The 22,802-nt window shown below is 46.8% G+C and overlaps 1 protein-coding gene across 1 annotated transcript; it reads right to left on the bottom strand.

Annotated features, from left to right (window-relative positions):
* Positions 1 to 8,676: 8,676 nt before the first annotated feature.
* On the bottom strand, positions 8,677 to 10,306 carry LOC135051332 (uncharacterized). The gene is made up of 3 exons (XM_063957387.1): positions 10,247 to 10,306; positions 9,959 to 10,171; positions 8,677 to 9,344 (listed from the first exon to the last, which is right to left on the bottom strand). The coding sequence occupies exon 3, from the start codon at positions 9,331 to 9,333 to the stop codon at positions 8,677 to 8,679; it is 657 nt and encodes a 218-aa protein (XP_063813457.1). The 5' UTR covers positions 9,334 to 9,344; positions 9,959 to 10,171; positions 10,247 to 10,306.
* Between the last annotated feature and the right edge of the window lie 12,496 nt (positions 10,307 to 22,802).

Raw genomic sequence — 22,802 nt, 5'->3', positions numbered from 1 at the left:
CTCCCAGTCAGTCCTGCAACCAATCAGGAGCCACCCTGGGCTAAGTTCTCAACCTTGTTGGGTACTCTGATGGACCGTCTTATGCCTACTATGGGATCACTTGTGCCACTACAGCCACAAATTGTCCCTATGGTTAATCCGTCTTGGGTGGATAATTTGTCTAACCAGTTACAGCAATTAAACCAATCTTTGGTTTGACATAAATCTGCAATAGGTCACACTCGTGTCCCTGGGTCATCTAAGCAGGCTGCTACCTCCTCACAATCCATGCATCTCTCAGAAATTTCTTCTGATGAGGATGGGGAACTAACTGTCCTGTCAGACACTGAATCAGATGCTTCTGACGAGGAATCATCTTTACAGGTTGATGTCACTGACTTGGTGGTTGCTATTAGACATATCCTCCAAATCTCTGATGATGATGAGGATTCCACTACGCTGTCTAAGAAACCTGACAAGTTTAAACGTCAGACGGTAACTAAAACTCTTCTACCACATTCTGACCATTTAGTGGACATACGCCGAGAGCCCTGGTCTGAGCCCAGGATGAAATTCCCCTTACCTAAACGAGCCTTAGCTCGATATCCTCTCCCTGCAGAGTTATGTAAGAAGTGGGATAACCCACCGCCGGTGGATTCCCATGTCACCCGTCTAGTGGTATCTTCTACTCTGCCTGGCACTACTGTCATCTCACTAAAGTAACCGACAGATAAACGTGTGGAGGGATGCCTGAAATCTTTTTACTCCCTTACAGGTGCTGTACCTAGACACACTATTGCAGCCTCCCGTGCAGGAAAAGGTATTGAAGCATGGGTTCAGAAATTGGAGAAAGAGCTACCCGATTAATTATCTGACAAGGCCAGACAATATCTGTCTCACATTACACTACTGCCTATTATATTCAGGAGGCATCCTCTGAGGCAGGTGTGTTGGCAGCTAAGGCGTCGACTACATCTGTCCTAGCTCACCGTATTCTGTGGCTGAGGTCATGGAAGGTGGACCTGAACTCCAAAAAGACCTTGGAGGTACTCCCTTTTAAGGGAGACATCTTGTTTGGGGAAGACCTAAATAAAATTGTGTCTGATTTAGCGGCTGCTAAAACTGCATTTCTTCCAAATCCTACTCCCTATGCACAGAGGGCAAAGGGTACCACTTTTCGTTCCTTTCGGCCTCATGGGAAGCAAATCGTCAGGCATACCTGAGACAGTCTCGTGCTACCAAAACCACAAAGCCCAAGACAAAACAGTCCTGGGCGGCCCGTCATCCTGCTTCTAAACAAGACAAGCCTGCTGCATGATGGGGCGGGCCTCCTCCTGGGGGATCCCAGGGTGGGGTGCCGACTTTTACAGTTCACCCAGGTCTGGATAAAGACCACTTCTGACACATGGGTGTGGGAAGTTGTCTCTCACGGGTACGCAGTCTCCTTCAAGAGACGTCCCCCTCACCAGTTTTTGCACCACGGTTATCCCTTCGGATCCGTTAAAAGCGCAAGCTCTACAAATGGTTGTGAGTTCCCTCCTGGATACAGGAGTGGTGGTGCCAGTTCCTTTGTCCAAGAGAGACAAAGGATACTACTCGACCCTGTTTCTAGTTCCGAAACCCAATTGGTCTTTCCAGCCTATACTCAACCTCAAATCATTGAACAAGTTTGTGAGAGTGTCCAAGTTCCGTATGGAAACTCTGCATTCAATTGTACTGGCTATGAAACCTGGAGACTATATGGTATCCCTGGATATACAAGATGCATACCTGCATATACCTTTTGCCATGTCTCATCAGCATTATCTGTGCTATTGCCAACATCCACTATCAGTTTCAGGCTCTGCCATTTGGATTGGCTACAGCCCCTCGGATCTTAACCAAGGTTATGGCTGTGATGACGGCTCATCTCTGTCGCCAGGGAATCGGGATCCTACCGTATCTGGATGACTTGCTGATCCTGGCAAACTCCCACAATGTCCTTCTCAGTCATCTACAACTGACAGTAAGCTTCCTACAAGCTCATCAATTGGAAGAAGTCCTCGCTGGTCCCAGCTCAGAGCATGGTGCACCTGGTGGCACTGCTGGACACGCAAAGTCAACGGTTGTTTCTGTCTCTAGAGAAGGTCCTGAAACTTCAGGACAGGATAAAATGCTTCCTTTGTCGTCCCAGAGTGTCGATACACTCGGCGATGCAAGTACTTAGTCTGATGGTGTCTGCGTTCCCGCCCTCTGCAGAGGTTAATCCTTTCCAAATGGGATGGCCTACCTCATCGGATCAGGTCTCATATGATCACTTTGACTCTGGAGGTTCATCTGTCGCTGACCTGGTGGCTTCAGGACCAGCAATTAAGCAGGGGCCAATCCTTCTGGATCCCGGACTGGGTCCTGCTGACAACAGACACCAGTCTGAGGGGATGGGGCATGGTGTTGGAGCAACACTCTTTTCAGGGTTGGTGGACCAAAGAGGAATCACTCCTCCCGATAAACATTCTGGAGATGCGGGCAGTGTTCAATGCATTGTCTCTTGCCCTGCCCCTAGTACAGAACAGGCCTGGTGAAGTACGGTCAGACAACGCCACCATGGTGGCATACATCAACCATCAAGGTGGCACTCGAAGCTGCATGGCAATGTTGGAAGTGTCAAAGATCCTTCAATGAGCGGAACGCCATCTGCCAGCAATATCGTCAGTGTTCATTCCGGGTGTCCTAAACGGGGAAGCGGACTTCCTCAGTCATCAGGATGTACACGCCGGAGAGTGGAGTCTTCATCCAGAAGTCTTTCAACTCCTAGTGGACACGTGGGGCCTACCAGATGTAGGCCTGATGGCGTCTCAACACAATCACAAAGTTCCGGTCTTCGGATCAAGGACTAGGGATCCTCAAGCAGCATTCGTGATCCACTAGCCATTCCATGGACATTTCGGCTGCCTTACGTGTTCCCTCCAGTGTCACTCCTACCCAGGGTACTGTGGAAGTTCAAGAAAGAAGGAGGAATACTACTTCTAGTCGCTCCAGCGTGGCCCAGACGTTATTGGTTCTCAGACCTGCAGGGTCTATCGACAGAGCTTCTACTTCCTCAACAACTAGACCTCCTCGTACAGGGCCCTTGTCTCTACCCAGACCTGGCCAGGCTGGCTTTGACGGCGTGGCTCAGGGCAAAAGGATTTTCTGAGGCAGTCATCCAAACTATGTTGAAGGCCCGCAAACCGGCATCTGTCCGGATCTATTACAGAGTGTGGAATTCTTATTTCACCTGGTGTGCTGATAAGAACTATGATGTTCACAGGTTCAAGACATCCAGGGGTATATTCAATTAAAGTCGGATCCATTCCGACATGTATTTGTCGGAATGGATCCGACAACCCCTACTCAATCCCATCTAAAATTCGACTTTTTCAAGTCGAATTTAGATGGGACCCAGAGGAGGGGGGGGAGCCGCGGGGGGGCAGCCGGCGGCATCCAGAGGAGATCAGCGCTACGGAGTAGCGCTGCAGCTGGATGTATCTCAGCCGCCCGACCTTACGGCAGCCTCCACCCGGCTCCAGCAGCGTGCTGGAGCCGGGTGGAAGCTGCGGTGAGGTCGGGCAGGTGAGTGACATCCAGCTGCAGCGCTACTGTAGCGCTGATCTTCTCTGGATGCCGCCAGCTGTCCCCCCGCGGCTCGTACCCCCCTCGCCTCCTCTGGGTCCATCTCATTCCGACATCATTTTGATGTCGGATTGAGATGGTCGAAAACGGGGCCAAAACCTGTCGGATTTGGCCCCGTTTTCGACATCAACACGTGGACCGGCAGCTATTCCGCTGATCCACGTGCTTTTCGACAAGTCGAATGCATCGACTTGTCGAAAAGCTTTGAATAGGTCGAATCAGGATTCGACCTTAAAAAGTCGAAAACTGCCGTCTTTTCGACAGGCGGCAGTTTTCGACTGCAATTGAATATACCCCCCAGAATCCTGGCTTTCCTGCAACAAGGCCTGGACTTAGGCCTTCGTCTGGCCTCTCTCAAGGTTCACATATCTGCCTTGTCATGTGGTTTCAGAGAAAAAGTGCATCTATACCTGAAGTTCATATATTCACTCAGGGTGTATTGCGGATTCAACCTCCCTATGTCCCTCCTGTGGCTCCATGGGAGTTGTCTGTTGTCCTGAATGCCCTGCAAGAGTCTCCATTTGAACCTCTTGAGTCAGTGGACCTTAAATGACTTACGGCTAAGGTCCTGTTCTTACTGGCTATTGCCTCTGCGAGAAGGGTGTCGGACCTAGGCACTTTGTCCTGTCGTCCGCCCTTTCTGATATTTCATTGTGACCGATCAGTTCTTCGAACTCGCCCTGGTTATTTGCCTAAGGTGGTGTCATCTTTTCACCTTAATCAAGAGATTGTGGTTCCGGCCTTCATCTCTTCTAAATTGTCCTCAAAAAAGCGGTCTTTGGATGTGGTATGGGCTCTCCGCATATACGTGGAGAGGACTGCCTCTATTAGGAGGTCAGTTACCCTTTTTATACTGTTTAGTTTCCACAAACGTGGCTGGCCTGCGAATAGGCAAACCTTGGCCAGATGGATTAGAATGGTGATTGCACAAGCGTATGCGCAGGCTGGTCTTCCAGCTCCTGCAGCTATTAAAGCCCATTCTACTCAGTCTGTGGGACCTTCTTGGGCGTCCCACCGGGGCGCGTCCGCAGAAAAATTGTGCAAGGCGGCTATGTGGTCCTCAGTGAACACGTTTATTAGGTTTTATGCCTTTGATACTTCCGCCTCCCCGGATGCTTCCTTTGGACGCCAGGTTCTCATACCCGCTCAGCATGCTGTGGTCACACCGCCTCCAGGGGGGTGGGTGGGGCCCAGAGAGTTGTTGTACCGGGACCCAGGATTTCTCTTGGCAGCCCTGCCTGCAGATAACAGCACAGCTCCTCACTTAGCTGTCTTGTGTACTCACTCCAATGAGCCCTCTCCTCAGCTCCTCTCTAAACTGTCTTCTCAGATGACCTCACACTCAGCCCTCTACTGTGCTACTCACTAACTCTTTGACTGTCAAATTTCAGTCTACTCTGACATACAGTATGTCTGTCACCAACATGTCCTGTCTTAATTCCTGCCTCTTACAGGAAGAAAGGGCTCTCTGACAAACTACATTTTAACACACACACTCTTAATCCTTTAGGGGTGGATCACAAATGACTAATATATTTTTATTGGGGTAAGTAAATACAGTAAATACAACATAGGGAATAACAGTGCTGACCACACATTGTATTGGAGGGGAAGGGGGGGGGAGGTGCGGTTAAAACATATAAACAACATACATGTAATGTTGTATGTTCTGGCTGTTTTACCATGTGGATTGGCAGCACTGTGGATCACAGCCACCGCTGCCCCCGGGATTAAGCATTTAGTTTCACTTCTCCTTCCTGTACAAGGCTACCCCCAGGGCTTGTAGAGGAAAGAGAAGTGAAGCCAAGTGCTGAGCCCCGTGTGCAACAGCGGCAATTCACAGTGCTGCCGATCCCTGGGGTACTGTAAGTCAGCCAGTAAATATATCACATACAACAGTGCACTGGACCAGAGAGTAGCTACTAAGAAGAGGAGAAAGAAGCATTACCTTGAGGTGGGAGAATGTGTGCTTAGAAAGTGCAGTACTGGTTCTATTATGTTTTTATATATACTAATTTATTATGGTATTTTTAACCTTTTCCTGGCCACTTAACTTTTATTATTTAAATGTTTGATACAGCCTATACCCATCTATAGTGTTAAATATTATTATTGTATTCCATACACTATCCAGTGTATTACAGACCACTGTTTACATTAATGTCCAGGGTCGTTACAAGGTTCTGTTCCACAGAGTGAGAGATTGTGGATTGCATTTGGAAACCCCACTCTAGAAATCCTGCGTTTGCCACTGATGTGGGTGCAGCTGGGAAAACACATCTGCTCAGAAAGGCCTTTTTTGCCACTGTAACAATGACAGCTACAGTATGAGAGATTTGCCACTGCCATCGGTTAGGATGGTATTCCATCAACAAAATCGGAAAACATGGCCGTAGCTAACAGGGAAATGTGTAAGCCATTTAGTTTATTTATACCAACATAAGAATATCTTGGGACAGAACCATAAATTATCAATGCATCATCGCAGCAAAAATGAGCATGGTTACATCTGCAGGTATGTGCTAAATCCATTACTGTATCAGTAATACCCCTTTTCCACTGCCACTAAAACACGGGCTATTGCCATGATAACCTGGGTTGCAGCTCAGTGGAAAAGGGTTAATCCAGGTCCAGTGACCTGCGAATCCAACCCGGCTAGCTTTCAGGGTTGGTCTCGGGAAGGACCCGTGTTAAGGGGCAGTGTAATCGGGTAAGCCAGGTCATCCGACCGGGCTCCTGTTTACATTACGGTGAGATTCACGGGGACGCTGGTTCCTGCAGCACTGACACTGATCCAGGGGTGGGGCCAGTAACATGATGGGACGTAGCTGAAGTCTCTATTTGGGATAATCCTGCTGCTGAGGCCCCCAGTGCTACTGCACGGCACCCATGTGCAGTATAAACATATCTAATCCGGGTCGGAGCTGGGGTAGAAAGGATCAGTCCCGGGTCTGACCAAGTTTGAAACTGTGCACCAAATATTGGGTCAGACCCGGGACTTAGATGGAAAAGGTGTATAGCATGATAGTGACACACCTAGGGGTAAATTTACTAAGGTCCCGATTTTGACCGAGATGGCGTTTTTTCTTCAAAGTGTCATCTCGGTAATTTACTAAACACTAATCACGGCAGTGATGAGGGCATTCGTAATTTTTTGCAAGTCCAAGTAAAAAATTACGAATGAATACACCATCGGTCAAATTACGCCTGTTTAGATATGAATCTCGGTCATTTACTAACCATTCGTAATTGTAATTGCTGCCGCGAAAATGCATTCGCGGCCGCGAAAAATTACAATTCGTAATTTTTTCCTAAAAAAAAACGCGCCAGCCTTTGAAAACCGCGTTTACATGTGTACTCAATTATCCATTACTCACACCTGAATGTTTGGCCCTATAAAAGTGTTTCAGGCACATTCTGAACTTCTCTCACTCTGAAATGGCGGCTGTGGTGTGTGGCAATGATTTTTTGTTTGCTGTGGGATACCTTAGACTGCTCCATGAGGCTTCCAGGAATCAGGCCCAGGTAAGTGAACATGGTCAACAGGTTGTCCAGGTACCGCGGAGGCTGCGCCAGCCTCGTTTTTTTAGAGGGCGTTTAAACTTAAATGCATTGTCCGATGATAGGGTCATACAGATGTTCCGCCTAAATAGAACCAACATTTTCCACCTGTATGACCTTGTCAAACTGGGCATAGACCCTGAGACAGCACGCTCTCGCTCTGTCTCAGGCCTACACAAACTCCTGGCTGTGTTACACTTTATGGCTACTGGGAGCTTCCAGGCTGTGGCAGGCGACGTCATTGGTATCTCACAGCCCACCTTTTCAAGATATTTGATGCAGGTGCGTCTAAAAATACATATGCGGTTATGTCTAAGTGTTACTTCTGGAAGTTGAAACAACACAGTATTGTAGAGAATACCTAACATGACACTTACCTTAGCTTCTTTAATGTCCACTCAGGTTTTGGATGTGTTGGAGCCACACATTAAAGCCTCAATCTGCTTCCCTACCGAGGAGTCGGAGTGGAGTGCTGTCAGGGTAGCTTTCTATGAGCTTGCTGGCATGCCCAATGTGCTGGGGGCCATAGATTGCACACACGTTCAGCTGAGATCACCTAAGGGCCGCCAATATATATATACTAATAGGCATCTGGCACAATCAACTAATGTCCAGGTGGTCTGTGATGCAAACATAAAAATTATGAGTGTTGTTGCAGGTTACCCTGGTGGCTGCCATGACTCCTTCATCCTCAGTCAGTCATCGCTCTTCGATAAATTTGAGGACGGACAAATGCCTGATGGCTGGCTGTTGGGTATGTTTAAAATGTTTTGTGTGTATGTATTTTAACCACAAACTAGAGTTTGGATGAGGTGAAAGAATAATCTAACATATGTACTAATGTTGACTATATATGTTTTTCAGGTGATGGGGGTTACGGCTGCTACTCTTGGCTCCTTACTCCATTGTCCCAACCTGATTCTCCTGCTGAACACAGTTACAATCATGCACATAAGGCTACGCGGAATGTGATAGAAAGATGTTTTGGTGTGCTGAAGTCACGGTTTCGGTGTCTGGATAAATCTGCCGGCCTTTTGTTGTGTAGTCCCTCAAAGGTGACTAGAATTGTGTTCTGCTGCTGTTTTCTCCATAATCTGTGTTTAAGTCAACATCTGGCACATGATGAGGGAGAAAGCAGTCAGCAAGCAGAGGAGTTAGAAGCATCTGGTGACAGTGTGAGTACAAATGTAGGGAGGCAGGTACGGCAAGAAGTGATCCTGCGATATTTTTCAGGTCAGTTTTATTAGGCTGTAATTATCCTTGACTAAACACTTTGCACTACTTTCTATTGTGTGTTTTGTTACTTACTGTTTGTTGTTTATAGTGGTGTGTACATTGTGCTTAGTTTATGCTAAAAATACATTTTCAGTCATTACCCATGAAAAACATACATACATACAGAGCAGCTTCGACAATGTTGGAGACGGACACAGGAAGTTGTGTGTTTGTCAAATACAAATTTTTATTTTTCAAATAACATTGTTGTTATTTTTTGCGCTTGTGTGTGCTGGGTGCTGGCTCACTGGCACGTGCTCTTGAGGAACGCCGAACAGGGGAGGTTACTGGCGTTTGGATAGGGGTCGTGGTCCCCGAGCTGGAGGTTACTTGGTGAGCTCCCATCAGTGAAATATTGCTGCTCAAATTATTTAGGCTTGCAATCAGCTGAGTGTTGGTAGCAGTGTGGCTGGCTACAATCCTGGATAACGACTCATTCACCACTTGGTTGTGCTGAATGAGCTGAACGAGAGCCTGCTGATGGCGCTGTTGCTCATCTATGATGCGGGATGAATGTGCAAGCATTTGGCTGTTGTCAGCCCTAATTTGCTCCATTGAGGTAGCCATTCGCCCTACTTGTACTATCAGTCTGCCCGAGTTGCGACTAATACGCGGTAGATGATGGGGCAGACTGGCAAGGTGTTGTGTATGTGCGGTCAGGCTGGCATTGCTTTGGGCCTGTTGGCTTGTCCAACTGGCCCAAAAATCATCTGGTATTTGGCTTGGGGGCGGAGCTTGTGGCAGTTGTGGACTGATGGATGCTTGGGGGATATCCTGCAACTGTATTGGCTGGCTTGGGTCAACAGGTGTAAGTTGCAGTGTGATGGTTGGCTGTTGGTCTTGGCCCTGCTGGTCCACGTCGGCCATCAAGCTGTGCTCTGTATGGGGTGGGCAACATGCAATGTTTATTTGTATATTTTTTTCAAGGCTAATGCTACACATTACTACATTCATAATACTCCATTTTTACACTTTTTACAGTTGATTTTATCAACTTATAATGTTTTTTAGGTAAAAAAACATATATACCAACACAGGCGGAAACATAGACAGATTTGCATAATCCTCACCTAACTAACTCCCCTCCACAGCATTACACTGTTAGATTCCCTCCCCTGACCACGATATAGACTACTTACCTGGATAGTCCAGAGGAGCCGAGCAAGTAAGCCATCTACATACTGGACAGGGGAGATGTGTGAACACTATAATGTTGTGGATACTGTTTTTTATATTTAATTGTATTCATATTTTTAATAAATGTGCACGTGTGTGGGCTCAATTTTTAAAAAAATCTGAATTTTTTAAAAAATGATGTTGTCGAGAACATCCACTAAGACCTTATATAATAATTTTTTTGCACCTTTAGCAATTGAAGACGGAACAACACATTGCTTGTTCTGGAAAACATGTAATCTCCAAACCAACTAACAACATATTAACTGTACTGTGTATATTATTGCTTATGTGTTTAATTTCTGTTTTTACTCACCAGATAACTGAGGTGATCGGGGCTCATCACTCTGAGAACTCGCCAATAGTGCCAGTGGTGGCTGGGGTGACACTGCCGAAAGTCGTCGCCTGGGTGGGGATGATGGAGCCGCAGATTCCGAGGCAAGACGCCGTGTCGAACTTGGCCTCCTGGGTAAGTGGCCCAAGCCCTGTGATGGGCGCCTTACAGGAGGTCGGCTTCCAGAAGCAGAACCTATGTGAAAATAAAAACATTAATATTTTGTACTTCTATGTGTTTTCAGAATATGTGACTACAGTGAAGACTTACCTGCAATCCCAGCCTCATCCTGACTTGTCTGAGGCCTGTCTGGCCGGCTGGTCTGTGTGACTGTTGAAAAAGTGGACCAAACATTATTACCATGCTTTGTGTAAAAACAACCACTGCAAAGCCTTATTGTACTGTAACCATCTATTAGGTATTGGTTAAACAAATAATTTCAGCTTAAGAGCTTCTAGCTTCATTATTTTGAGTTGGATATCCAAATGTACATGATGTGGCACACAATAAATATGTTACATTTTTGAATTATGCCTCAGATATTGCAGAGATTCACTACTTGCAAATGTTTTAAAAATGTAATGTTGCAAAAATTGCAACGCTTTTCAGAAGAAAAAAAAACAAAAAACATTTTTTAAAAAGCAGACAACACACATGTCCAAGCATTAACGCCAAAAAAAAAATATCTTTTAGTTTAAATTTATAAAAAACAGTGCACATGTTTTTGCACAATATTTAATTTAAGAAATAGCCTATGCAAGGTGAAAAAAGCACATTCTAAACACAAACACACCTTAAGGGAGCATAGGCCTGCAATATGTGAAAAACAATATATGCATCCTTTACCCTTTAAAAATGACATTTACAACATTTAGCGGACATTTTTAAAACAATATACCAAATCAAACTTACCATCCTGCGTGGGTCGGTCCGAATCCCGGACATGAGTAGCAGACACCACTTCTGCAGGAATCAATGCCCGCACAGGCTCCTCCCAGTCCCGATAGCTTGCACGGAAAGGTGGGCCACCTCCGGTTTTACGTGCAGATTTGGCCTCTTTGGCCATCTTGGCCTTGACACGCCGCTTAATATCATAAAAACGCTTGCGGCACGTGTCCTCAGTCCGCCTCACCACACCCTCACTATTCACAGCAAGTATTACTTGACCCCACAGGACAGACTTCCTGCGGGAGGACACCTTGCCAGCATCCTGACCAAACAATTGGCGATGGTGCTTCATCAGCTCACGCACCAAAGCCATGTTTTCAGCATAGCTGAACTTTATATTCCTGCCAGTCTTGGTAGTGGTGCGTGGCTGCGGAGCCACAACACCATCACTATCACTGGAAAATACAGCAACAGGCACCCCCTCCTCCTCCTCCTCACTAACCTCCTCCCTCTCACTACCCCCCTCCACCTCACTACCAGCCTCCACCTCACTACCAGCCTCCACCTCACTACCAGCCTCCACCTCACTAACCTCCGCCACCACACTGACCTCTGAGTCGGACATGACAAACAACAAAAAACACTGAAAAATCAAAACACAAAACACACTCCTCCACTACTCCTACTACTACACACCACACAGCCAACACCCACGCTCACTCACTCACTCACAAACAATGACAAAAGACTGTAAAAAAAAAACAAGGACTAAAAAATTGACAAACTGTGAAAAAACAATACTACAAATATGACAAGACTACTTACACACACAGTACAGCACTCAACAATCACCAAACTCCTCTCCAAATCCACCAAAAACTCCACCAAACTCACCAACTCCAAATACACCTTCCTCTCTCCTCTCCACTAGCTAAACCCACGAGGTGCGGAGTGTTTGGGGCGGTTTTATAGTAATATGCACAGACACTCCTCCTTCACGAATACAACCAATCACGGCCGCGTGACGTAAACGAAACTTAGGAGTAAAAACGCGGCAGCAATTTCCAAATCACTGCCGTAACAGACTTGTGACGCAGTCGTAAAAAAAAACAACAACGCGGCCGCGAAATAGCAAACGCGGCCGCAATCTACATCAGAAAAGCACGAATGACATCGACATCGGAAGAAACGAAAAATACGAATACGACAGCTTAGTAAATTAGTCGTAATCAATTCAAAAAGTTGCAATTTTACACTGTCGATGTCATTCGTGATTGAACTTGGACATGATTTTGGAAAATACGAATCTTAGTAAATGTACCCCCTAGAGTCTGCCTGCACATTGAGGGTAATTCTGAATTGATCGCAGCAGGAATTTTGTTAGCAGTTGGGCAAAACCATGTGCACTGCAGGGGAGGCAGATATAACATGCGCAGAGAGAGTTAGATTTGGGTGGGTTATTTTGTTTCTGTGCAGGGTAAATACTGGCTGCTTTATTTTTACACTGCAATTTAGATTGCAGATTGAACACACCCCACCCAAATCTAACTCTCTCTCTGCACGTTATAGCTGCCCTTCCTGCAGTGCACATGGGGGGGTCATTCCGAGTTGTTCGCTCGGTAAATTTCTTCGCATCGCAGCGATTTTCCGCTTAGTGCGCATGCGCAATGTTCGCACTGCGACTGCGCCAAATCTAACTCTTTCTGCACATGTTATATCTGCCTCCCCTGCAGTGCACATGGTTTTGCCCAATTGCTATCAAAAATCCTGCTGCGATCAACTTGGAATTACCCCCATAGTACAGTTGTTACAACAAAAACATGAGTGCTAATATGGATCATAGGGTCGACACCAGTGCTTAAAGTGGTCCTGGAGAGGTGGTGGAAAGGTGGAAGAAAGGGGCATGGTCACCCAATAGTATCCCCAATTTAAATTATGTAGAGCTGCCCCCAGTACAGATGCCCCCAGTACAGATGCCCCCTGTAGTTATGCCAATGTAGAAGCTGCCCCCAGTGGTTATGCCCCCAGTACAGATGCCACCTGTAGTTATGCCCCCAGTAGAAGCTGCCCCCAGTACAGATGCCCCCAGTAGAAGCTGCCCCAGTACAGATGCCCCCTTTAGTTATGCCCCCAGTAGAAGCTGCCCCCAGTTCAGATGCCACCAGTAGAAGATGCCCCCTGTAGTTATGACCCCAGTATAAGCTGCCCCAGTACATATGCCCCCAATAGAAGCTGCCCCCAGTACAGATGCCCCCTGTAGCTATGCCCCCAGTAGAAGCTGCCTCCAGTACAGATGTCCGCTGCAGTAATGCCCCCTGTAGTTATGCCCCCAGTAGAAGCTGCCCCCAGTAAAAGCTACCCCCTTTAGTTATGCCCCCAGTAAAGATGCCCCCTGTAGTTATGCCCCCTGTAGAAGCTGCCCCTGTAGTTATGCCCCCAGTACAGATGCCCCCTGTAGTTATGCCCCCAGTAGAAGCTGCCCCCATTAGATACCCCCAGTAGAAGCTGCCCCCAGTATAGATGCCCCATGTAGTTATGCCCCCAGTAGAAGCTGCCCCCATTACAGATGCCCCCAGTAGAAGCTGCCCCCAGTGATGCCCCCTGTAGTTATGCCCCCAGTAGAAGCTGCCCCCAGCAGTGACGTGCGGTTAGGTGAGGCAGAGCCTTTCCTGTCATACTAACGTTTGTGCCAGAGTTTTGACTGCGTAAAGTATATGAAAAATACAAAAAATATGTTTGAAATATCTTCTTTGCATTAATCTAATAATTTTTATAGACAAAACTCTGGAATAAAAAGTCTATGGCAGATGAGGCAGTGTCTCACCTGGCTAACTTTTCCGCACATCTCTGATCAAAACTCACCAAATTTCCAGGAGTTTATACTGCTGCACCTGTGTATAATGCCCAGATGTACGTTTTGGCTCATATATTGCATGTAAATCTGGCTCTGGTGCTAGCCAGTGCCTCCTGAGCTATTTAGTTCACTGCACGTCCCTGGCCCCCAGTACAGATGCCCCTGTAGTTATGACCCCAGTAGAAGCTGCCCCCAGTAGAAGCTGCCCCCAGTACAGATGCCCCCAGTACAGATGCCCCCAGTAGAAGCTGCCCTCAGTACAGATGCCCCCTGTAGTTATGCACCCAGTAGAAGCTGACATCTGTAGTTATGCCCCCAGTACAGATGGCCCCAGTAGAAGCTGCCTCCAGTAAAGATGCCCCCTGTAGAAGCTGCCCCCTGTAGTTATGCCCCCAGTACAGATGCCCCCTGTAGTTATGCCCCCAGTAGAAGCTGCCCTCATTACAGATGCCCCCAGTAGAAGCCGCCCCCAGTATAGATGCCCCCTGTAGTTATGCCCCAGTAGAAGCTGCCCCCGGTACAGATGCCTCTGTAGTTATGACCCCAGTAGAAGCTGCCCCCAGTACAGATGCCCCCAGTACAGATGCCCCCAGTAGAAGCTGCCCTCAGTACAGATGCCCCAGTACAGATGCCCCCTGTAGTTATGCACCCAGTAGAAGCTGCCATCTGTAGTTATGCCCCCAGTACAGATGCCCCCCAGTAGAAGCTGCCTCCAGTACAGATGCCCCCTGTAGTCATGCCCCCTGTAGAAGCTGCCCCCAGTAGAAACTGCCACCTGTAGTTATGCCCCCAGCAGAAGCTGCCCCCAGTACAGATGCCCCCTGTAGTTATGCCCCCAGTACAGCTGCTACCAGTAGAAGCTGTCCCCAAGTAGCGCTGCTTCACACACACACACAAAAAAAACCACAATACTCATCAGCCCTGCTCCTGCTGACCTCCGCCTGGCCGCCCGCTCCTCAGATCTATGGGAGAAACATCATGACATCTCTCCCATAGCGCCGCACACAGCGGAAGCCGGAGCTCAGGAGTGAGCACCGGCTGCCGCTAAGGGGAAGGTGCTGGTGCCCGCTGGTAACACAACCTCAGCGGGCGCCCGGCATCCACATGCGGCTCCAGGCTCACATTCTGGGTTAGGTGAGTCGGAGGAGGCGGAACTGCGTTCTGTCTAGAATTGGAACTGGCGGAACGCAGTTCCGCCCTGTTCCAGCTCACTTTAACCTCTGGTCGACACTAACCAGGTCGAAAGTCGTTAGGTCGACCACTGTTGGTCGACAGTGACTAGGTCGACACCTGAAATATGTCGACGTGGTCATTAGGTTGACATGGACCAAGGTCGACGTGGAAAAAGGTTGACATGAGTTTTTTTGTTTTTTTGGTGTAGTTTTCTTCGTAAAGTGACCGGGAACCCCAATTAGTGCACCGTATATGTGTAAATCGTTACTTATCCAGGATTTTGTTTCACCTGAAACAAAATCCCCCAAAACAGACCCATTTTTGTCGCAAAAACACACGTTTTACTGAAACTGTTTTCGGAAGAAATTTTCTCTTAATTTCGTGCACCCTAATAGGATTGGCCCCCCAAAAAAAATTGTCTGCAAAAAATCGAGAACCGGTCATTTTTCTCTGCTTATTGGATACTACCCCCACCCCCATGTGTATATTGGATATATATCTGCTGCTTTGAAGGTCCCTATGAGCACAGTGGCCTCCATCATCCGTAAATGGAAGAAGTTCAGAACCACCAGGACTCTTCCTAGAGCTGGTCGGTCGTCTAAACTGAGCGATCGGGGGAGAAGGGTACTAGTCAGGAAGGAGACCCAAGAATCCAATGGTCACTCTGTCAGAACTACAGCATTCCTTTGTGGAGAGAGGAGAACCTTCCAGAAGGACAACTATCTCTGCAGCAATCCACCAATCAGGCCTGTATGGTAGAGTGGCCAGACGGAAGCCACTCCTTAGTAAAAAGCACATGGCAGCCCGCCTGGAGTTTGCCAAAATGCAAATGTAGGGGTGGGGATTGGCCTCCCCCCCCCCTCCTCTGTCTGTTGTTAGCCAAAATGCAACCTGAAGGACTCTCAGGCCATGAGAAACAAAATTCTCTGGTCTGATGAGACAAAGATTGAACTCTTTGGCGTGAATGCCAGACGTCATGTTTGGAGGAAACCAGGCACTGCTCATCACCAGGCTAATACAGTAAAGCATGGTGGTGGCAGCTCATGCTGTGGGGATGTTTTTCAGTGGCAGGAACTGGGAGACTAGTCAGGATAGAGGGAAAGATGAATGCAGCAATGTACAGAGACCTCCTGGATGAAAACCTGCTCCAAAGCGCTCTTGTCCTCAGACTGGGGCGACAGTTCATCTTTCAGCAGGACAACGACCCTAAGCACACAGCCAAGATATCAAAGGAGTGGCTTTAGGACAACTCTGTGAATGACCTTGAGTGGCCCAACCAGAACCCAGACTTAATCTGATTGAACATCTCTAGAGAGATCTGAAAATGGCTGTGCACCGATGCTCCAACCTGATGGAGCTTGAGAGGTGCTGCAAAGAGGAATCGGCGAAACTGCCCAAAGATAGGTGTGCCAAGTTCGTGGCATCATATTCAAAAAGACTTGAGGCTGTAATTTCTGCCAAAGGTGCATCAATAAAGTATTGAGCAAAGGCTGTGAATACTTATGTACATGTGATTTCTTAGTTTTTTATTTTTAATAAATTTGCATTTAGTCATTATGGGCTACTGTGTGTAGAATTTATTCCAGTTTGGAATAAGGCTGTAATATAACAAAATGTGTAAAAAGTTAAGCGTTGTGAATACTTTCCGGATGCACTGTATGTGTAAGAAGAAAAAGTTATATTTTGAATCCACTTAAATCAGAATTGGTGAATGAATGCAGTTTCTGATTTCACACCAGTTTATCTGAAAATAGTATTTAATTTGTATTTTAAATGTTTAAGGGAGGGTTTTAATAGAGCTCTCCCAAAAGGGTGTGGTATGCAAGGTCAACCACAGTTAGGTCGACGGTGTCTAGGTCGACTACTATTGGTCGACAGTAAGTAGGTCGACATGGTTTCTATGTCGACAGGGACTATGGGTTGACATGTACTGGGTCGACATGACAAAGGTCAACATGAGTTTTTGCACTTTTTTTGGTGTCATTTTCTCCATACAGTGACTGGAATCCCCAATTAGTGCACTGTGTCCCCTCACATAGCTTGCTTTGCTCGCCATGCTTAAGGCAAGGTGCCTCGCTCCGCTACCGATGCACTCGGCACAGGTTACCGTTCCCAATTGTAGTCCACGTGGATCGTAAAGTATGGAAAAGTTCAAAAAGTGAAGAAAAAAATGTGAAAAATTCATAGAGTTCGTGTCGACATAGAAACCATGTCGACCAATAGTGGTCAACCTAGACAGTATCGACCTAAGTGTGGTCGACCTAGAGACCGGATACCCTCCCGAAATGAGGGGGGAAAATGGCTCCTTCAGCCTGCCTTTTCCTATGATTTCTTAAAGGCTTGGGCTCAGCCTTCTGGGGATCTCCATAGCCCCCTGCCAGGCCAATCTGGTGCGGCCATTACAAAGACAGATACTCATTGTAGAATGTGCTATATATAATTTCTCTGTAAGCAATGTCTGTTAAGATTGAACTTGTCAAAACTTTAAATAATAAACATCCACACAAAAAGCTACAGTGTTTTTGTGGTTGTACTCAATGGTACTGGTACAGTAGCGTCACCTCTTTTTTGGGGGGTAACAGGAAGTTCTTCCATCATTGCTAGTAAACCCTTCCTAGAACTTTGCCACCAGACTAGTCCATTCCATCTACTTAATAGACCAGGGAGACACTAACCTGGCCACAGTGCTATCAGCAGTTTAGGGGTCTATTCGTGAAGTAGTGATAAGAGTGGAGAAGTGATCCTGTGGAGAAGTTGCCCATGGCAACCAATCAGCTGCTCTGTACAATTGTATACAGTAGTATGCAAATTATAAATGTTACTTCAATGCTGATTGGTTACCATGCACAACTTCTCCAATGCCTCATTTCTCCACACTTTTCACTGCTTCAGGAATAGACCCCTAGGTGAGCACTTTTTTACATAGAACAAATAAGCACTGGACATCTCTACAGTATTTGGTAGTATATTTTATTTCTAAAAAGATAAAAACATATAAAGAAAATTAACAATTATTTACAACTATGGGATAATTTCCTACAATGGAGTGAATATTTGTAATTTGTATACTGTGTATTTTTTGTATAATATATGGTTGTAAGGGGAAGCCCGCTCTATATAATAAATTATGTGTTTTCATGCTGTATCAGCCATTTTGCTTTTGCCAGTTGAATTCCTTTTTCTTTTCTTTGGAATAGAAGGTTAACTTAATACTTTTGAAAATGCAGTTATTAATACCCTTTTCAGATATGAGCCAGTACCCTGAAGCATCTACGACCTGGGTTTTTTGAACACGGCTTCAACCCATGTTTCAGCTACAGATGTGTCCTCTTACAATGTTGCTCGTGCTGCAGTGCGCTGCAGCATGTATGCCATGAAAAAGGGGCCTGTTGGCAGGTACGTGCTTGGCATCTACACCCACAATCCCATAGGATTGCATGGCGCAAACTGTGCTGCATCGTGGCATATTGTGTCGGGCACATGCACAGAAATCGGCATGCTGCAGCGCGCTGCAAGCAACAATGTAAGTGGACACATCTAGGACCCCCTTTCTCACTACACCTTGGACCCAAGAAATTTTCAGGTCAAAACATGTTCACACTGATCCTGTGTTTTTCCTGGCATTCAGTGTAGGTCAATGGTCAATGTGTTCTGGCGCCTGCAGATGAGGTCATCTGCAAGTGCCGGAAACATCCAATTAAGTATTTTCAGCGCAGCCTGGGACAAAACACCTGTGTCTCACCATTTACACTACAGGTGACCCGGGACGGTCCTGGGAATAACCCTGGTACCAAACAGGGTCGCGGACTTGGGGTATCTGTTCACACATAGCCAAGATCCGGGTCAAGCCGCAAGCCTGAGCAATTTCCTGGGTCGAACTCGAAAGGCCATGTGTAAAAGGGGTATCATTGTACTGCTCTCTTTTCCTAACCCGTGATGCAGGACCAGAGGCGGATTTAGATCTCATGGGGCCCTAAGCAAGACACCGATTTGGGGCCACCCTTCCTCAAACAATTCATAGCACTATGGGGGTCATTCCAAATTAATCGCTCGCTAGCTACTTTTAGCAGCCGTGCAAACGCATTGTCGCCGCCCACTGGGGAGTGTATTGTAGCTTTGCAGGAGTGCGAACGCTTGTGCAGCAGAGCGCCTGCAAAATCATTTTGTGCAAAACAAGACCAGGCCTGTAGTTACTCTTCGTGTGCGTTGATTCGGAGGGACGGTTTTTGACGTCACACACCCGCCCAGCGTTCGCCCAGCCATGCCTGCGTTTTTCCCGACACGCCTGCATTTTTCTAAGCACTCCCTGAAAACGGTCGGTTGACACACAGAAACGCCCACTTCATGTCAATCTTCCTGCGTTCGGCCATGCGACTGAAAGCTTCGCTAGAACCTGTGCAAAACCACGATGCTCTTTGTACCCGTACATTGCGCGTGCGCATTGCAGTGCATACGCATACGCAGATTAGCCGTTTTTTTACTAATCGCTGCGCAGCGAACAATGGCAGCTAGAGATCAACTCGGAATGACCCCCTATATCCTGTCATCACTGCCCTAGTGGGAGGAGAGAACCAGGCAGTTGTACTATTGCGAAACTAGTTACATAGAATTTGACGGCAGATAAGAACATTTGGCCCATCTAGTTTGCCCATGTACTTATACACATTTACACCACTAGGGTTCATTTTTGTTGGGAGAAAATTAAGCTACCAGTATATTTTTGGAAAGTGGGAGGAAACCGGAGTACCCAGAGGAAACCCACACAAGTGAGGGGAGAATATACAAACTTCACACAGGGGTGGGAATCAAACCCATGACCTCAGTGCTGTGAAGCAGTAATGCTAACCATTACACCATCCATACTAAATGGAGTATGCTGCCGCTGGAATCCTAACATCTATCAGAATGACGGCCCTGGCATCCCAACTGCCGGGATCTCGAACGTAAGTATGTCAGGGAGGGTTAGGCTGCGGGTGGAGGGTTAGGTTTAGGCTGCTGGGAAGGAGGGTTAGGGTTAAGTTGTGGGAGGGGAGGGTTAGGATGTGGGGAGGGAGGGTTAGGATGTGGGGAGGGAGGGTTAGGTTAGGCCCCACCCCTCTCCCCTAACCACTACACCATATGTACTACAATGGATGCTGAATGCAAGCTGCCATGCCTGGTGACTTTGGAAAGGAAGGGGGGGGGGGAGGTGGGTTGGTGTATGTAGAGAAGAACATATTGGGACAGGGATTAGTGTCAATACTCACTTTGCACAGTGTATAACGTGTGTGTTGGGGAAGGGGGAGCACATATTGAGAGGGACCTGCATAGTGTGTGTGTGTGCAGGGGTGTAACTAGACCTTTGTGGGCCCCATAGCTAAATTTTGAAAGAAACCCCCACCACCATCACCCCCACTGTGTACCCAGCTTTACTCATAAGGCTGATCTGCAACTGAATCTGCATATTTGTATGTAGTCACTGGGATTTACAAAGCCCCTGGTGGGCGTCTCAATACAAATCCAGGTGGCTGCGGTATTTGCATATTTTAGCACATTGGCTGCGTACACATTTGCAGATGTAAATGCTTTAGGGCCTAATTCTGAGTTGATCGCAGCAGCAAATTTGTTAGCAGTTGGGCAAAACCATGTGCACTGCAGGGGGGGACAGATATAACGTGCAGAGAGAGTTAGATTTGGGTGGGGTGTATTCAAACTGAAATCTAAACTGCAGTGTAAAAATAAAGCAGACAGTATTTACCCTGCACAGAAACAAAATAACCCACCCAAATCTAACTCTCTCTGCAAATGTTATATCTGCTTCCCCTGCAGTGCACATGGTTTTGCCCAATTGCTAACAAACTTGCTGCTGCGGTCAACTCAGAATTACCCCTTAGTGTATACTTTTAACCAGCATGGGTTGAGATTGAAATGCCGACGGTCAGAATCCGACCGCGGCATCATGATGGTCAGAATCCCGATAGGTAAAGTAAGTATACCTACCTTCCCCCAATGAACCTCTAACCCCCCCAAGTTCCCCCCTCCCCCCCACCCCCGGGACTCTGACTAACCCTCCCCTCACAACTTAAACCTAACCTCCCCCTCCCACCTGCGGCTTACCTGTCAGACGGTCTGGCGGATGCTCCTACGGGATCCAGGCAGGTGGGATTCTGGCGCCAGGCTAGTGACGCTATTCAGGATGCCGGTGGCAGCATTCCAAGTAGTGTCGGGATTCCGGCATTGGTATCCTGATTGCCCGGATCCTGACCGGATTCTCTTTGCATAAGGGGCATAATCATCAAAGCAGATTCACATAGCATTTTACAAGGGTACAAAAAGCAACTCTCCATTAAGAAGCCTGCACACTGGAAATGGGAAAGAATATTAGGCACTATTGAATACATAACTTAGGGACAAGCACCAATCTAAATCTATCATCATAACCCTGAAATAAAACTGGCAAAACAAATTAAGTAAACTATAACTTGAATGATTAAAAAAAAATAAAAAAATAAAAAAAATTGTGGTGTAAAAAAGGCTGAAAAATGAATAGTTCCTAGCCATTGCCCTAATTGCTGCCTGTATCATTGGCTATCCATAAAGACTTATTTGAAAGCTAGCCAACAGCCCTTATACCAGTTATAAATTTCCATCGTTCTACCCATGCCAGTGGAGCCGCAGAGAGGCCACAATGCAGGGGTTCCGATCATTAGGTCGACACAACTTAGGTCGACACTCATTAGGTCAACCACTGAAGGTCGACAATGCCATTATGTCGACATGCACTAGGTCGACATGGCCATTAGATCAACATGTACTAGGTCGACAGGTCAAAAGGTCGACATGAGTTTTTCACATTTTTTATTTTTATTTTATTTTTTCATACTTAACGATCCACGTGGACTACGATTGGAACGGTAATCTATGCGAAGCGAGCCATGCGAGGGGACATGGTGCACTAATATGGTTCCCCGTCACTTTACGTATAAAACAACACCAAAAACAGTCAGAAACCTCATGTCGACCTTTTGACCTGTCGACCTAGTACATGTCAACCTAACGCCCATGTTGACCTAATGCATGTCGACCTAATGGCAATGTCGGCCATTAGTGGTCAACCTAATCAGTGTCGACCAAAGTTTGGTCGACCCAACGACCCATACCCCAATGCAGAGTGGCTATTCTACTTGGCGTTATCTCTCTAGATTAGTTTTTTAACATCCACCCACAGCTGATGTTCATCACTGTGGTGCTTACTTGGATGGCAGCTGGAGATGTGAACCATCCCCTGTGGCCCCACTGGCTTGCTGAGATGGCCCAGTATCATGCGCAATCAATAGCCTACCCAAAGCTGAGATGATTGACTTTTCTGCGGCCTGACTGCTTCTTCCAGCTGGACCTGGCACTACAAATCATGCATATAATCCTCCTACCACTGTCAATAAGCAAAGGCTAACTGCCTTGATCCTACCTGCAGGAGTCTGACGGCTGGGAGGCCTGCATGCTAAGTGAGAGCACAGTCTCCTCTTACTACAACTACATAAATAATAGTCTCTTCCCATCGGACATTTTGCATACAAAATATGGTAAATTAATTACTAGTTATGCAAAGCAATTTTAAAACAAAAACATAATTCTCTGTAATTTCTATAGGCCTGAAATAACCCTTCTAACACAAATATTTTAAAATGGGTTACAATATATATATCTATATCTATATTCGAGATGCGCGGGTTCGGTTCTCCAAGATCCGAACCCCCCCGAACTTCACCTATTTTACACGGTTCCGAGGCAGCCTTGGATCTTCCCGCCTTGCTCGGTTAACCCGAACGCGCCCGAACGTCATCATCCCGCTGTCGGATTCTCGCGAGATTCAGATTCTATATAAAGAGCCGCGCGTCGCCGCCATTTTCACTCGTGCATTGGAGATTGAAC

This window comes from Pseudophryne corroboree, chromosome 2 (genome assembly GCF_028390025.1).
Source record: "Pseudophryne corroboree isolate aPseCor3 chromosome 2, aPseCor3.hap2, whole genome shotgun sequence".
Lineage (NCBI taxonomy): Eukaryota > Metazoa > Chordata > Amphibia > Anura > Myobatrachidae > Pseudophryne > Pseudophryne corroboree.
This window is presented reverse-complemented; position numbering and strand designations above follow the sequence as displayed.

Excerpts from the sequence above, each read along its gene's own strand:
- LOC135051332 (XM_063957387.1), bottom strand. The coding sequence starts at position 9,333 with ATGGCCGACGTGGACCAGCAGGGCCAAGACCAACAGCCAACCATCACA.